At 40.7% G+C, this 15,780-nt stretch overlaps 1 protein-coding gene across 2 annotated transcripts in view; it reads left to right on the top strand.

Moving 5' to 3' along the window:
• The window catches only part of SHC4 (SHC adaptor protein 4), a 131,767-nt gene that overhangs the window by 80,086 nt on the left and 35,901 nt on the right, over positions 1–15,780 (top strand). For both annotated transcript variants that reach the window (XM_060149490.1, XM_060149493.1), the window contains 3 exons: positions 1,285–1,338; positions 4,928–4,979; positions 14,797–14,920. In XM_060149490.1, coding sequence (XP_060005473.1) covers positions 1,285–1,338; positions 4,928–4,979; positions 14,797–14,920 — 230 coding nt within the window. The remainder of the gene's footprint in view (positions 1–1,284; positions 1,339–4,927; positions 4,980–14,796; positions 14,921–15,780) is intronic.

Genomic DNA, 15,780 nt, shown 5'->3' with positions numbered 1-15,780 from the left:
CATAAGTGTATAGCTTGATTATCACAAAATGAACATGTTTGTATAACCACTACCCAGATCAAGGAACACCATTTGCAAGATTCTAGAAAACCACTTGCTTTCTCTTCCTTTGCACCAAAAGTCACCACTATGCTGACCGCAAACAGAATAAAATACTTTTGCCTGCTTTTGAACTTGATATAAATTCAACTGTGCAGTATACAGTCTTTGTGACAGGCTTCTTTTTGCCCAAGAAATATATTGTTGCTATGTAGTAGCCCCTTGTTTGAATACCACAATGATCATTATTGGGATTGTTTCCAGTTTGGGGCTATTGTGAACAGGGCAGTGATTATCCTTATTGAGAAGATCTTTTGGTGTACGTATTTACACAGTTCTTTTGGATATACATCTAAGAGTAGGATTTCTTGGTCATCATATGTAAGCGGCTTCAGTAGATTCTGTTAAGCAAATCTGAAGACAGGATTAGCCAATTGGTGCATCGTTGTTTTAATGAACCCTCGAAACAGTATGACAAATACATCTCTGCAAGTTGGTCATTACACTGTGGTTTCCAAATAAGCAAGCCTAGAATCTCAAGTAAAAGAGACCATCTTCTTGGCTAACTAACGCAGTTCACTTGAATAGTCTTACTTCATATCGAAAGTCTTAATATTAGTGCCTTAGTAAGAATACTTTCGGTTGGCAGATGACTGAAACTCAATTCAAACTAACTTATATAAAATTAAATAAATAAAATAGAAAAAATACATAAAAACATAAAGGGATGGGGGGAATGTATTGGTTGAACTGATGAAACACACATTATCCCCTGACTTTTGACTGTTTTTAACTCTCAGCTCTGACTTTTCTCCAGAGGGAAAGCTTCATTTTCCAGCAGGCTTTTCCCACATGGCAGCAAAAGATGGCTCCTAGAAGCTTTGGGCTTATACTAAGGTCTTAAATGGCAGGGAGAGATGCATTCTATTATTCATCTCAGTTCCTCCCCAAAGATGTTGATTGACTTTGCTGTATCCAGCGGGATGGTGTTTTGTGATTGGCTAGGCCTGGATCATGTATCCAGATGCAAGGAGAGGGGTAGTGAGATGGGCGTCTCAAACCCACCTGAACCTCATGGTGTAAGTGAGATTATTATAGAAAGTGGGTGGAGTGGTTTCCCAAGGCATGCCGAGCAGGTAGAAGCAAAACAAGCCAACGTATGTACGTTACTGTTAGATGGTATGTAGTAACTAGGTATAATTAGTTTCTAGCATTATACATGTTTAATTTGTTTATGTTTTCCAGATTATTGCAAATCATCATATGCAGTCTATTTCATTTGCTTCTGGAGGGGATCCGGTAAGTATGAATTCATAAAAGTTCTTTTGTGCCGCGGAGCGGCTGGGCCCGTGGGCCGTTGGCTGCTGGGCCTGCGCGTCTGGAGCCTGTGCTCCGCGGCGGGAGGGGCCTCAGCTGTGGGAGGCCCGCGTACCGCAAAAAAAAAAAAAAAAATTCTTTTTATAAGAGTTAAAAGAACTTGCATATAAAGCATATTAGCCACTACCTGTCGTTTCCAAATATCTTATTACAGTTTGTGAATAGCCACCTGTAGCTGGTAATCAAAAATTTGGTTTTGACAGAGTATTGCCTGTCACTGACTTTTTTTTTAAGTATTTGGATTAGTAGATGAATTTATAATACTCCATTGTGTTATTATCTGAGAAGCTTCTTGTAGATAATATCCAGTTCATAAAAAACAAGCATGTCATATGTGTTTTGCCGGTCCTCCCTCAGAATTCTTTGCAACGCAGAGTTCCAGGCAGATCCTCCTAATCAACTGGATTTGGTAGACGAGGGGAAGCCTATTTGCCATTCTGGCCGTCAACCAAGGCAACTAAATCTAATCCGAAACGAGCAACTAGGTTTGCAGAAACTCATGGAGGGAACGCTGAGCTGGGGAGAGAAAACTTGCAGTTCCTCCCTACCAAGAGGCCATGTGATGCTCATTTCCCATGAATTGTGCGGGACTGAGTCAGTGCTGTCCCTCCAAGCCTTCTTTGCAGAGTGGAGGGTCATTCCCTGACCTCCAACTGCATCCACTGTGGACCAGAGCAAAAGGAGAGGGTCATTGAAGCTAGGAAGCCTGTGACTGACCAAGAAACAAATCTGTTTAAACTGAGGGAGGAGGAGGAGGGTTTTGCTCCTCTGTGACGTTGTGACATTTTTCTTGTATCTTGAAATATAGAGTTGACCCTTGAACAATGCAGGGATTAGAGGCCCCAATCTTCCACCAAGTCAAAAATCTTCATATGACTTACTGTGGGCCCTCCATATCCCCAGGTCCTCTATATCCGCCCTCCATCCGGCCTTGTAATCTGGCTTCAACAGCGACTCCAAGGACGTGTTTGGTAGCAGAGAGGGTTGACTGCCAGTCCGAAAAGGCCCACATTGTCTGTTACTTCTCTTCCTAACCCATTATAACTCAGCCATCCATGAAGGAACTCGAATACTTTCCTTAAGCAATTTAAAGTAATGAGTTCTATAAGAGTAGTGTGAAAAATAATTGTTGCTGTTTGCCCTAAATTTTCCTTTTCAAGTTTCAATGGTTGCTGTCATTTTAGAATTGGTATGAAAATCTTTATTTTACCCTAGGCATGCCCTGCATGGTGTCTACCATAGTTCTCCAGAATCCTGATTCTTTTTAGACTGTCTTTTTGTGCCTTCAGTTCTTTATTTCTTTTGACCAACCAAAGTACTGCCCCTACAAAGACAAACAGGAAAGAATTGTAGCCACTGTGGGAGAGTTTGTACCTACTGAATTGAGTGGCACCCTTGTGCTCTCTGCAGCTGGAGAGAAATCCTGCTGGTTTTAAATAGAAAACTGGAGTGACCAGAAGCCTTGGCATTAGAGGTCCCCCGAGTGAAGTTCTACCCTCAGGTCAGGGAGGCAGAATGGTGGAGTGCCAGGCTCTGGAGTCAAGTAAGACTTGACTTATTTAGACTCTAAGCTTCAGGGTCCCCATCTGTAAAATGGGGAATGATCACCCTTGCCTCAAGTGCTGTGAGAATTAAGTGGAATGGTGCAGGTAAACTGCTAGCGCAGTGCCTGGCACGGAATGATAACTGTCACCACTGTTGCTAACACATGTCTGTATTTTCTTAGGACACTCACTGAGATAATTTACAGCTTCACATCAGATAACGGTCCAAGGGGTAGGCAACCAGAGGTCTCCGTGGCCCAATGTAGTACCCATTCTTTCTACCATTGTCCCTCCAAAGTTTCAAAAATACTGGGTGTTCCTCTCACCTCTCCACGCTGCTCACCCTCACTTTTACTCTCGTCTCATAAACAGTTTACTTGTCTTCCTTCTTTCAGCCCTGAAGGCAGTTCTTGGTAATGCTTCTGTGTCTGTATATGCTTTTTTCATCTCAAGAATGCATTATGAGTATGTCAAAATTAAATATATTTCTTAGATTCCCCCCCCACTATTTGTGCTTTACTTTTAACATCCTTTAAATTCTCCTAGATATTTACAGTTATAGAATTTTAGGACTGTGAGAATGTTGGAGACTCTTTTGAAGATGAGGAAACTGAGGTCTGGAGAGGCCCCATGACCTCTTTCCCATCAACTAATGTAGCAGACAACATTGCTAGCATCATGCCACCTCGTCAACTTTAAAATGAGCAGCCAAGCCCCTGGCAATTGTGGCTTTGCTTCTAAATTATATAATGTAAAGCTCATAGATATGACCTTATTTATTTATAAGATATTTCAAATCTTTTGTCTTTTTGCATAAGAGAGATTTACTTAGGTGTGTGTTATTTTTTAAAATAACTGAAGGCAAGTTATGCTGGCCCTGAGATCCGTTTCCTGTATGATTCATTGTGGGTTATTAAGTGATTGTCCTTGAGGGTATTAAAAACATGGACTTTTATTTCCTGCCAGTTGACTGCATCTTTCCTCTAGAGAGTCATACTTCCAATCTGCAAATGGCATTGTGTGTATTTTTTTTCCCTGAGAACTGAGATAACAAAAAGCATCTTTAATTATTAAAATCTCATTCATCAGCATACTGTTTTCAATATAAGTCAGAATTACCAAGTAGCTTTTTGTTTATTTGTTCTTCCAAAGCCAGCAACATCTCTTTTTTTAACATAAGTTTAAATGGTGCTATTATCTTTCTTTTAAAGTTTTTTATACAATTTTTAAAGGTAAAGTCCATTTACACTTACTACAAAATATTGGCTCTATTCCCCCTGTATTCCCCCTGTATCTGACCCCTGTATTGCCCACCTGCCCCTCCTCCACTAGTAAGCACTAGTTTGCAACACATCTCTTTTTGAACTCCTTAGGTTTTTCATGGGTTCTCTTTCTCAAAAATGATCTCTCCTTTCTATATATTGATCAAATAAGTGCCTTGTATTTTTGCCCTCTTATTCCCTAAGTTGCACTGCACACAGGCAAGCTAACAACCATAAAACCCATGTCTCTTTAATCAACTTATTTTCTGATGTATGTGGTATCTGTTTGGACAGCAGGGAAATCATGGTGCCACATCCTAGTCTGTGACACCTTTGTGACTGCGTAACCCCTGGTATTTCAACTTTCAACACAGGAGAGTTATAGTTCCTAACCATGTTTTTGTGAATGTTTGTCCTAACATATTTCCTACTGCATTCTCTTTTGTTCTTAGTGGCATGGTCTGCCTCTAAATTTTTAATCTTCAAATTCTCTCCCCAAGGGGCAGAGAATGTGGACTCCACACACAGTTGCTAAATATATAGTGTATATTTGTTTATGTTCCCTCCTAGGATGGCTTTCCTTTGCTCTTTGAACAGAAACCTTAGTATCAGTCCTTGCCTGAGTATCGTATCCTAAATGTACTCTTATCATTCAACAGTAACAATGCATTCATTTTAAATGCAATCATTTTCCCTTTTTTATAGGATACTACAGACTATGTTGCCTACGTAGCTAAAGATCCAGTTAATCAACGAGGTATGGAAAGCAACTTCTAGATTTTCTTAAGAGCTGGTATATACCAACTTTAAAAAGTAACAAGCAATTATTTTCAATATGCAAAGTGATGAGAGTCACTAGAATGCTATACTGGGGTCTAGAAATATTAAGTAACTCTGAGTTTGAAATAAATAGCCCTGCTACCAGAGCAAAGTAGAAAAAATATATAGGTGGGATTTAAATCCCACCAGTCATTTGAGCCATTTACATCCCATAAACCAAAAGGCTTATCATCTATTTGTATAAGCGAAAGAGAAGCTGTTTTGGTTATAATAGACGGGGCTGGCTGCCACATCCCCAGCAGACAAATGAGTTACCCTTGAGACAGAAACCAGTGACGTCATTGGCCTGCAGTGGCCTTGGGGAGTGTGTGTGTGTGTGTGTGTGTGTGTGTGTGTGTGTGTGTGTGTGTGTTTATATGCATTGAGCCTGTGCACTTGCTGTTCAGGAGCCTGGCATGTCACTCTGTCTGGCATTTTCTCATCTTTTGGATCCAGTTTAAATGTCTCTTCTTCAGAGAGACCTTCTTTGACTCATATACTACCATCTGCAGTAGTATATGCCACTCTGCTGTGTCATAATACTTTATTTCTCTTCTGTTGACCGTCATCCCACACTTTTGTTATTTTATTTACTCACTTGTTTATGTGTTTAGTGTCTTTCCTTTCTACTGAAAGCTCCTGGAGGGCAGGAACCTGTTTATCTTACTCACCGTTGTTTCCCAAGCACTCATCACAATGCCTTGCACATAGGTGATGTTCCGTAACTATTTTTGTTGAATGACTGAGCGAATGGAAGAGTGAGTTGATTAGTTGTCTTATCCCAGGATTTGGCAAGGTTACCTAAGAAACTCACCTTCCAGCCACACTTTGGATCAGGGGCCTGAAGTTAGGCCTTTGAGCCTCTGCAGACAGACATGCAGAGTGTTGCTTCTCATTCCTAACTCTGGGACATTCAGACTCCTCATAGGGATGAGTGTTAGGTTGCTTCTCCTCCTTAATTAGAGCCTATGAATTGAGCAGCATCCCCTGTCACCGCAGGGGTGGAGTTTGCCCCCCAAACATTTATTAAGTACACATGGAGTGGAATTTGGAAATTCAAAGAGCTCTAAAGACACAGAGGCGGAAATGTGCGTGGCATACTGGGGACAGGTGAATAAAACACTAGAATGCAGATTGTGTTTGGAGGAGAAAAAAGTCAAAAGGGCATCTAGAGGGCAGATAGGAGAGAGCTAATAAGTAGGAACTTATTCCTATGGGCCAAAGGGTGGAGAAGGCTGTTTATAAAACAGAGATTTAGGAAGGTTGGTTTGGCAGCAGGATGCAGTAGATGGATTCAGGGAGGGAGGGAGGTCAATCTGGAAGCTATCGTGATTGTCAGAAATGAAATTATGAGGACCAGCTGCTGGCATAGGACCTGGCACAGAGTAGATTCTCAGTAAATGCAGGCCAAGAGAACATGGCTCGATGAGATGGAAAGAAGGAACAGGTGATAAATACTGTGCAATACTGCATTAAAATAGACTCTAAACTACATAATAAAGAACGGATATTGCTCAAAGAGTAGATAGAAGAGACAGGAACTAGTGAAGGGGAAACGGCGGGGGGGGGGGGAGTAGGAACAGAACACAACAAAGGATACCAGAAGAGCAACCTCTTTTAATCAGGCCTGAGCTTCCCTAAAGAATAAAAGTATGCTATTTTTGGGAAGGTCTCTGAACAACAAAGCCCTTTCTCTCAACCTGAAAAGGGCAGGGTGAAAGGAAGAGCAAATAGATCAGGAAATCCAGACGTTTAGTAACTTTTCCATCAGTCACTGAATATCTCAGGCATGTCATTGCTCTTCAGTAAACAGCAGGAGGCGTTCAAAGATTCTGCTCCTTGCTGAGGCTAACGGTGAGCAGGATCCACATGCTTGCAAATCTCCCTGCTTGCTTAAGTGAAATACGAGAGGCAGAGCAAATACGATGCAACTTGTTCACTTTTTTTTTTTTGACATCTTTATTGGAGTATAATTGCTTTACAATGGTGTGTTACTTTCTGCTTTATAACAAAGTGAATCAGTTATACATATACATATGTTCCCATATCCTCTCCCTCCCTCCCACCCTCCCTATCCCACCCCTCCAGGCGGTCACAAAGCACCGAGCTGATCTCCTTGTGCTATGCAGCTGCTTCCCACTAGCTATCTACCTTACGTTTGGTAGTGTATATATGTCCATGCCTCTCTCGCTTTGTCACAGCTTCCCCTTCCCCTTCCCCATATCCTCAAGTCCATTCTCTAGTAGGTCTGTGTCTTTATTCCTGTCTTACCCCTAGGTTCTTCATGACATTTTTTTTTTCTTAAATTCCATAACTTGTTCACTTCGAAATCTCCTGTTCTGGTGTCCGAGTAGTTCATCAGAGCTGAGTTGCTAGAAGGGGATCCACGGGGATCCCGGCCTGGGGATTCTGCAAAGGCATTTATGAGAACTATTGACTGAGCTCATGGAGGGGATTTGAGAGTTGAGAATAGATTCAGAAATGGTTCAAATAGAGGTTTCATTGTTTTCTTTTTTTAGTCCCCAGCCCGTGTATAGGAAGTAGGAAAGGTGCTGGAGTCAGACAGTCTGGGTGGGAATCATAATTCTTCCCTCATCTCACCATAGGCCTCAGCCAAGCTGTTTCACGTCCTGAACCTCAGTTTCTTTAAGTGGGAGAAGTAATATCTACTTGCTGGTGTTATTGGGAGGAGTAACTGAGGTAATACGGGGAAAGCATCATTTCCTTTACAGTCTCTTCTCATCTTTCTTCTTTAGGGAAACAGTTCTGTTGAGTAGCTAGATGACTTAGAAATCTACGGTGATTTTCTTGGGCAAAAAAGTTAGTATCACCTCATCACTCCTTTTCTTGTCCCCTCACCCCTTCTCTTGTTTATCTTGGTTGGGAAGCCTTCTGCGAGAAGCCACTCTGTTCACGACATACCCACTGCTTGCACATCCCTCTAGTGTTAAATCCTTCCCCCTCACCTGAGCCTCTGGACTTTAATTTCTGTACAAAAGTACCAACACAGCTCTTGAGTCCACAAATAATTATTAATTACATACTAATTTACAACAGGCTGAGGTAATTGTTGTGGGAGAAAAATAATTCCTGGCCACCATGGGCTCATCATCACGGGGGAGAGAAACAGAAGCTGTAGGGTGTGCAGGAGAAGTAGGGGAGCATAAGGAATAGTGCCTGGAGCCTGGCAGGTGCCCAGGTAGGCTTTGTGCAGTAAGTGAATAAAGGCGCAGGTGGAAGAGCTGTGCAGTGAGAGCTTGGGGCTGTGGGTTTGGATGGTGGGTAAAGGTGGGATTGCAGGGAAAGCAAAGAGTAGAAGTAGGGGAGCCATGGCTGTAAAGGTAGGGAGATTGTGGAGGCTTTGAATGCCAGCCAAAAGGTCACTGGGAGCTGTTGAAGATTTTGAGCTTTATAAAAAATTATCCTGGCTTCTGCCATTCTACTGAATTTAAAAAATGATAATTTTTCTGGCCTTTATATCTGTAAAGGTGATATTGGAGGGCAGGAAAGCAGTCTGGAATTGTAGAGTCCAATTTGGAGGACCTCTCATTGGTCCTGGGCAGGGGTGATGATGCTTTAAACTGCATTGGGGGAAGAAGGGACGGTATGGACAAAATTGTGAACTAATAGTACTTGGGAGCTATTTAGCTACGAGCATTGATAAAAAAAAATAGAAATCAGATGATCCTGAGGATTTAATGAGATATTATATGCAATGCAAATCTCTCAGTGCCTGGCTCATTATAAGTATGCTATAAATGATAGCCATTATTATTATTGTCCTGAGCGATTTGAAGTGGTGTGCACTAAAGAAACAGGGATTTTTACAAATAGGAAAAGCAATTCAATAGAGAAATAAGAACAAGAAAGTTACTTACTGCGTGCTCACCACATGCCAGGCATTATCAAGAGTATTTAGTCTGCATGGTCTCATTTCAACCTCACAACAATCCTATGAGGTAGGTATTAATGTTACTCATTTTTTGTAGAAGCAAACTCTGGAATTGAGAAAAGATGGTTTTACTAAGCTCACCCAGCCAGTAAGTACCTGGACCGACTCCAGGTCTGGAGCACACATTTACAAAAGAAGATTACAAGGCACCAAGAAACATAAAAAAAAAAAACAAAAAGCAACTTTAACCTTACTAGTAATCAAAGAAACACAAATTATAATTAGATATCATACTTTGTCTTTGATAAAAGGTAAAACGTGATTTAGAGTAGTAGTAACTCTTGAACACTGCAGATCCAAATGTTTCAGAGAGCAAACTGACAATTTGCATCAAACTTTAAAAAAGGTAAACACTTTTGAACCAGCAACTTCACTTCTAAGGAAATAAGCCATGCACAAAGATTAAGCAGTAAAGATCACTGTCATATGTTATTGATACAATAGGAAAAAGAAAATTCAGTATTCATAAATAGCAAGTTATTTAAATGAATCCACAGACTGTACTACCATGCAGCAATTAATGTTATTGAGTACAAAAAGCAGATTATGAAACAATGTGTATGGTATGATTCCAGGTAGTTTTTTGGAAAAAAGATAGGAAAGACAAGATGTGGCACATATATACAATGGAATATTACTTAGCCATAAAAAGAAACAAAATTGAGTTATTTGTAGTGAGGTGGACGGACCTAGAGTCTGTCATACAGAGTGAAGTAAGTCAGAAAGAGAAAAACAAATACCGTATGCTAACACATATATATGGAATCTAAAAAAAAAAATGGTTCTGTTGAACCTAGGGGCAGAACAGGAATAAAGACACAGACGTAGAGAAACAGACTTGAGGACAGAGGTGGGGGAAGGGGAAGGGGAAGCTGGGATGAAGTGAGAGAGTGGCATGGACATATGTACACTACCAAATGTAAAACAGATCGCTAGTGAGAAGCAGCTGCATAGCAGAGGGAGATCAGCTCGGTGCTTCGTGACCACCTAGAGGGGTGGGATAGGGAGGGTGGGAGGGTGGGAGGGGATATGGGGATATGTGTATACGTAGAGCCGATTCGCTTTATTATACAGCAGAAACTAACAGAACACTGTAAAGCAATTATACTCCAATAAAGATGTAAAAGAGAAAAAGACTGGAAAGACACATGCCAAAATGTTAATAGTATGTAGTTATTCCTGGATAGTGAGACTTATGTAATTTTTATTTCCTAGAGTCTTTCTGTTTTCTAAAACTACTATAATGAATATTTATTACATTAGTAAAAAGAAAAGAATGTTCTGAATCCTTGAATAAATACAAAAAAACAGTGAAATCAGAAAGACAATGTTATAAACTTCGCTGGTGAGTTTGGTTCATCCAGGGGAAAATGTTCAGTAGAAAGGAGACGCCCAGAGGTTTGTGGGGCCTGAGGAGAGACAGGCCTTCTGGGGCAGGTTTGGAAAAGCTGCAGCTTCTTAGCCCTAAGGGTGAGCTAGATCACTGAAGGAAGAACCCAGAAAGAAGAAGGCTGAGGGTCTCAGGGAGTGGGAGAAGACCAAGAGATGAGTATCCGCTAAGATGCACGAAGAGCAGTTTCTCTGGGAGAAGAACCTGGGAATGTCTCAGACTGAAGAAGAGTTAAGGGCAATGGAGGTAGAAAATGCCATTCAGTCCAGCAGTTGACAGGCCACTGGTCACCATGGGAAGCACAGTGTGTCAGTGCATGGGTCAAGGCAGGAGCCAGACCTCAGGGATGAGGAGAGCCGGGCGGAGCCAGGCTTCATGCTAATAATCCTGAATGCTCCCACTGTCTCCCATCTGCTTGATTCACTTATAGCATTAGTGCGTTCAAGGCAGGGAAGCTGCCACTTTTTCCATCTTGGCTAGGACTCTTTAGTGAACCCCTTATTCTATAAAAGGCCTTTTCTGTAGAAAAGGTAAGTTCCAGTAAGAGTGTTTTGAGTTTACCTAGTGACTAATACAGCCTGCCCCTGTAATTGCTGTAAATGAGGAAATCTCTTCACTTCTTACTCCAAATGTGTACAGTCCAGAAAGGCTTAAATATTTTCTCTGAATCTAGTCTGTGAAGAGGTCCCAGTTTACCTGAACTACCTGGATATAGGAAGGCCATGGTCCTGAGTCTCTGAAGAAAGCAAAAAAAAACCCAAAACCAAAAGAAAGCAAAAAAAAAAAAACCAAAACAAAACAAAAGAACACTGTAAAACCAATTTAAATTAACCCAATTATGTATATTTATGGTTATAAAATACATGCGTTACGGTCCTAGTGACATTCTGAAACTATGGACTGGACTGCAGGCTAGCTTCTTCAGGCTGGTTTCTTCGTAAGGGGTGGTAGGCTCCGCGCTTCAGTCCCACAGCACCATCTGGTGGTTGATCTGAGAAGCTGCACTCTTGAATTTCTAATTTTCTGATAAAAACCAAAAGCAGCAAGCAAAGAGCAACGAAAACAATAAAACTGGTCCATTTAAATATAAAACAATAAAGAAGGGCCTGTTATTCTTGAAGAATTGTTTTCAGCCTCTTGTCCATGACTATCCAATTAGGAAACCACGTGAAAACGACAGAAGAATAAAAATCCAAGATTCTTTTAAATCTTACTTAATATAGTACAGTACCTGATACTAAGAATAGAATTGTAGGTCTATCTGGCTACAAGGCAGGATGAAAAGAACCCAGGTGTGTTTCTGATTCCAGATATGGAGATCAAGGCTCAGGCCTCCATGCAAAATTATCACATCGCTGGAAAGTCAAATCCTTTCTTGGGGAATTGGGACTTTTTATATGCTGTCTTTCTTCCTTCCCATTAGCTAAAGATTGGGAAATTCCTGGCTAAGGTGGTGCTTATCTGAATTTTTGGAGATGGGTCTAGCACTGGGAAAGGGGGCAAACCCGTTCCTATTCTGGCTCATGACCAACCTCGAAAAGAACAAAGAGCATTTTCACAGAGCAGCATGTGAGGGGCAATGAGAGCACCATCAAAATGTGTGTGTTCCCTGAAGTTGGTGAGGCTGCACAGGACACCTGCACAGGGTCAGACTTTTTGTCCAGTTGTTTCTTTCATGGAGATAGGCACCACTGTGTTTTCTTTTTTTTTCTGTTTAATCCAAAAAAAAGTAATATGACAGCAATAAGGTCATCCAGAGCAAAGCAGAAAGTGTGTTGGTAGCATCAGCCCAGGAACAGGACAAAAACCTCAAGTATCAGAGTCAGCAAAGTTGAGAGAAATAAACATTTTAGAAGTACATGAGAAGTGGTAGAGGACAGTTAGTGGGTGGGTTGATTCATTCATTCCTGTGCCCATGTGCCTTGCCCTGTACCTCAGAGGGTTTAAGCTACTGCGACTGAGGGAGGATAGGATTTCTATAAAGCAAGAAGGGATTCAGAGATCACACAGGGCCCTGTCTTGGCAGGTGAGGACCTTGCTATAGAGTACCTTATTCACACAGATTGTGGCATAATTAGAACTTGAACTGGGATCTGAATCTTTTCAGTGTTTTTTCAGCCATCTTTGTTCTCACATCCCTCTCATGGGAGGTACACTTTGGTCTTCCTCCCTCCTTTCCTTTTCCTGCCTCTCTCGTTATCTTTTCCATCTTTATCTCAAGACATCTCCTTGATCCTAAGAGAAAATAAAATTACAAAAATTGTTTCCATTTTGATATGATTCCTGGTCTTGACTTCATTTTTAATTGGACCAGGAATTTATGGATGAAAAGAAAAGAATTCAAGTGAATTACCTTTTCTTCTCAGAAAGTAACACAACTGTTTTAGCTCCACCAGAGGACACATCTCCAAGGGCGCTTTGTAGGTTTAAGGATATGAGGCCTGACCAAGAAAGAGGAGACCATTTTCACAAATGTCCCAAGCAATCATCTGTACCACTCACTGGTTGTGAGATGCTGCCCCATAATGGTAACATTGAAGACAGTTTCTCACAGTAGAATTATGGGTGTGATTAGAAAAATCAGAATTATTCATTCATCACATATTTTTAGAACACATTCTATGTGTTGGTCACTGTGTGAAGCTAGTGTAGAGAAAAAGAAGGGGCAATATACAATGGCAGTCTAAAGACAGACCAAACATTTTCCTTTGGTAAAAAGGATATTAACTTATAGATATTCTTAATTGAGTTTTCAAAACAGTAATTGGCTCCTAAGTCTACTTCAAGATCCAAATTGCTTCTTTAAAGGGACAGCCTTGTAAGAAATGATAATCAACCTTTTTGGAGATTTGACACCTTAGCATGGTTTGACTTACTGATGCCACCCCCTGCACGCACGTACACACACGCGCGCACACACACACACACACACACACCCCTTCCCAAAGTTCAGAGACATCAATTCTTTAAGTAAATGTTCAGCTAATTCTGAAATGAGAATTATCTGAGATTTCTTGAGATGATATCAGCATAAAGCTAGGAAACACCATTGTAAGTTCTACCTTAACCCACTGTTATAGGCTCTGCAAATTCAGTTAGAAGTGAATGAATTTTCTTTTACTTTAAATAATACAAAATCCTTTTCAAGACAATGCAGAGCCTAAAATCACGCTTCCAAGTCAACACAGTTAAATCATTCCATCACGACAGGTATCCTCCTCTCCTCAGGTATCCCTTTTAGTAAAATGTTCCAGTGTTGGTTCCACAGTTCCACCGTTTCACAGCTTCCCTGGTATCGAAGCTATTTTGCTATGTACTCACTTAAGCCTTTCCTATTCTCAGAGAATAGCTGACATTTTTTACAACATTCTTGTATATATTGAACCATTATCAAGCTTTTCCTCATCCCTCAATTCTTCAGGCTATACAAACCAATATATGTTTTAAAAATTTCTCATGAGACTTTATTGCCTATATCTTTAAGTCATCCTTATGACTCTTTTCTAAGCCATCCTGAGGAAACTTCAAATTCAATTCAGGTTTTGTATTGTAAGGCCCTAAGCACAACACCATACTCTAACGAAGGCAACTGATATTCCATATGATGGGGAGATTAATTTATAGTCCCTGAACACAAGCTCTGGTTTTTACACAGAAGCAGCAGCAGCGGATGTGCCAATTCGTTTGTGATGTTCCGTCAGCTGCCCCCTCCACAATTTATTTCTTTAATTTGCTAGTGATAACTAGCCCTTTCCAGTAACTGTTTTTCAAAGAAAGTGTCTAATAAAATTTTTAATATCTTCTAGTAATGTCAGCTTCATGGACTCTTGGTCTGGATGTTTACTGGAGATAGTTCTTTAATAGGATTTCAAAGACAGGGATTACCATACCATCACCGCTTTCTGGTAGCAATGACAGGGAAAAGGGATGGCTAGAGGAGGGGGTATTCTAAAGCCCCTCTCTTCACCAGTAGCTCATCCCCCGTTTTGTGGGGGGAAGTTTAGAGAGTTACCCTTTCTCAGTCATCTGTAGTGTACCATGCAAAGACAAGGCTGTAAACCTCATCTTCCCGTCAGGTTGCTGCCCTAAGCATCTTCTGTATTGAATTCTAGAGCGAACACTGAACATGGGTCACATTATTAGTCACGATCAGTCTGCCTTTATTAAAATGTGGGCCCCAAATACCTGCCTCCAGGCCAAAATTTATAAGTGTTTTGAGATACTTAGTTGTCAAATATGAATGTTTCTTCTCTTTGATGCATATGAAATATGAAGTATGCCATTTCAGAGCTGAAGAGAGCTTGTAAACCTACTTTTACTCAATTACCAGTTCATGTTCTGGAAGTATTTTGAACTTATCTAATCTTCTCTTACTGAAAATTTATTGTAATTTTTTTGTATGTCCTCTTGCAGCCTGCCACATATTGGAATGCAGCAATGGAATGGCCCAAGACGTCATAAGTACCATAGGGCAGGCTTTTGAACTCCGGTTTAAACAATATTTGAAAAATCCTTCTTTGAATACTTCTTCTGAAAGGTCAGCCAGGAGTTCTATAATTATTTGACTTATCATATTTTGTTTCGTTTTAAAATTAATATGGCATTTTAAATTGACTAATGAACTTAGTAATTTTTTTTTACAAATAGGTACAGTTTCAGTACAAACTAATAGTGACATTTCTAGTTTTCTTCCATTCATATTTGTTCAGGTATTTCCTTTTGCTTTGTAATAGAATTAGAGGAAACACGAAAAGTGAGGAGGGGTCGACCCTGTTTCTCTGATGGTATACAGAGCTATGAATTAATTAGGTAATGTCATACAATGAGCATGAACAAATTCCTTAGGTTTGTTTCAACCCCAGATCCCTGGCAGATCAGTTAAAAAAATTAAGAAAGAAGAGCAAAATAATAAGAATCAAGTGTCTGTGGCAGGAATTCCTATTAGTTTGTTCATTTGCAGTGCAAATAGATCAGCTCCAGCCGGACTGTGGCAGGGGTAGAACATGACATGACCCAGGGATCTGGTTGTTCTGTCTAGTCCACAATGAAAGCTGAACCCTTTTCAGGCCTGTCAGACTCCACCATGTGTGGAATGCAGTGAGGCCCCTGACTTGCAGAATTCACGCCCAAGAAATAAACTATTTGGACACTTTTAAATGCATTTCTGGAACCCCCCTAATTTGGCATTTTGTGTATCAACAGACACCGGGTTTGGAGATCTCCCTGTATGAGGTGGTCTAGGGTAGCAAAGGGGAGGGGCTTCCAGCAGGCCTTGTTGTTGAATTTTTCCTAGGGTAGCACTTACCTCTTAGTGCTGTTGTTTTGTTGACATGTAATGAACCCAACAAAACTGTGTGGGTTGTCAGTGGAATCAGCTCAATTCAAATGGACTTGATT

This window comes from Lagenorhynchus albirostris, chromosome 1 (assembly GCF_949774975.1).
Source record: "Lagenorhynchus albirostris chromosome 1, mLagAlb1.1, whole genome shotgun sequence".
Classification (NCBI taxonomy): domain Eukaryota; kingdom Metazoa; phylum Chordata; class Mammalia; order Artiodactyla; family Delphinidae; genus Lagenorhynchus; species Lagenorhynchus albirostris.
The sequence above is the reverse complement of the archived record's forward strand: the minus strand, read 5'-3'. Positions and strand labels throughout refer to the sequence as shown.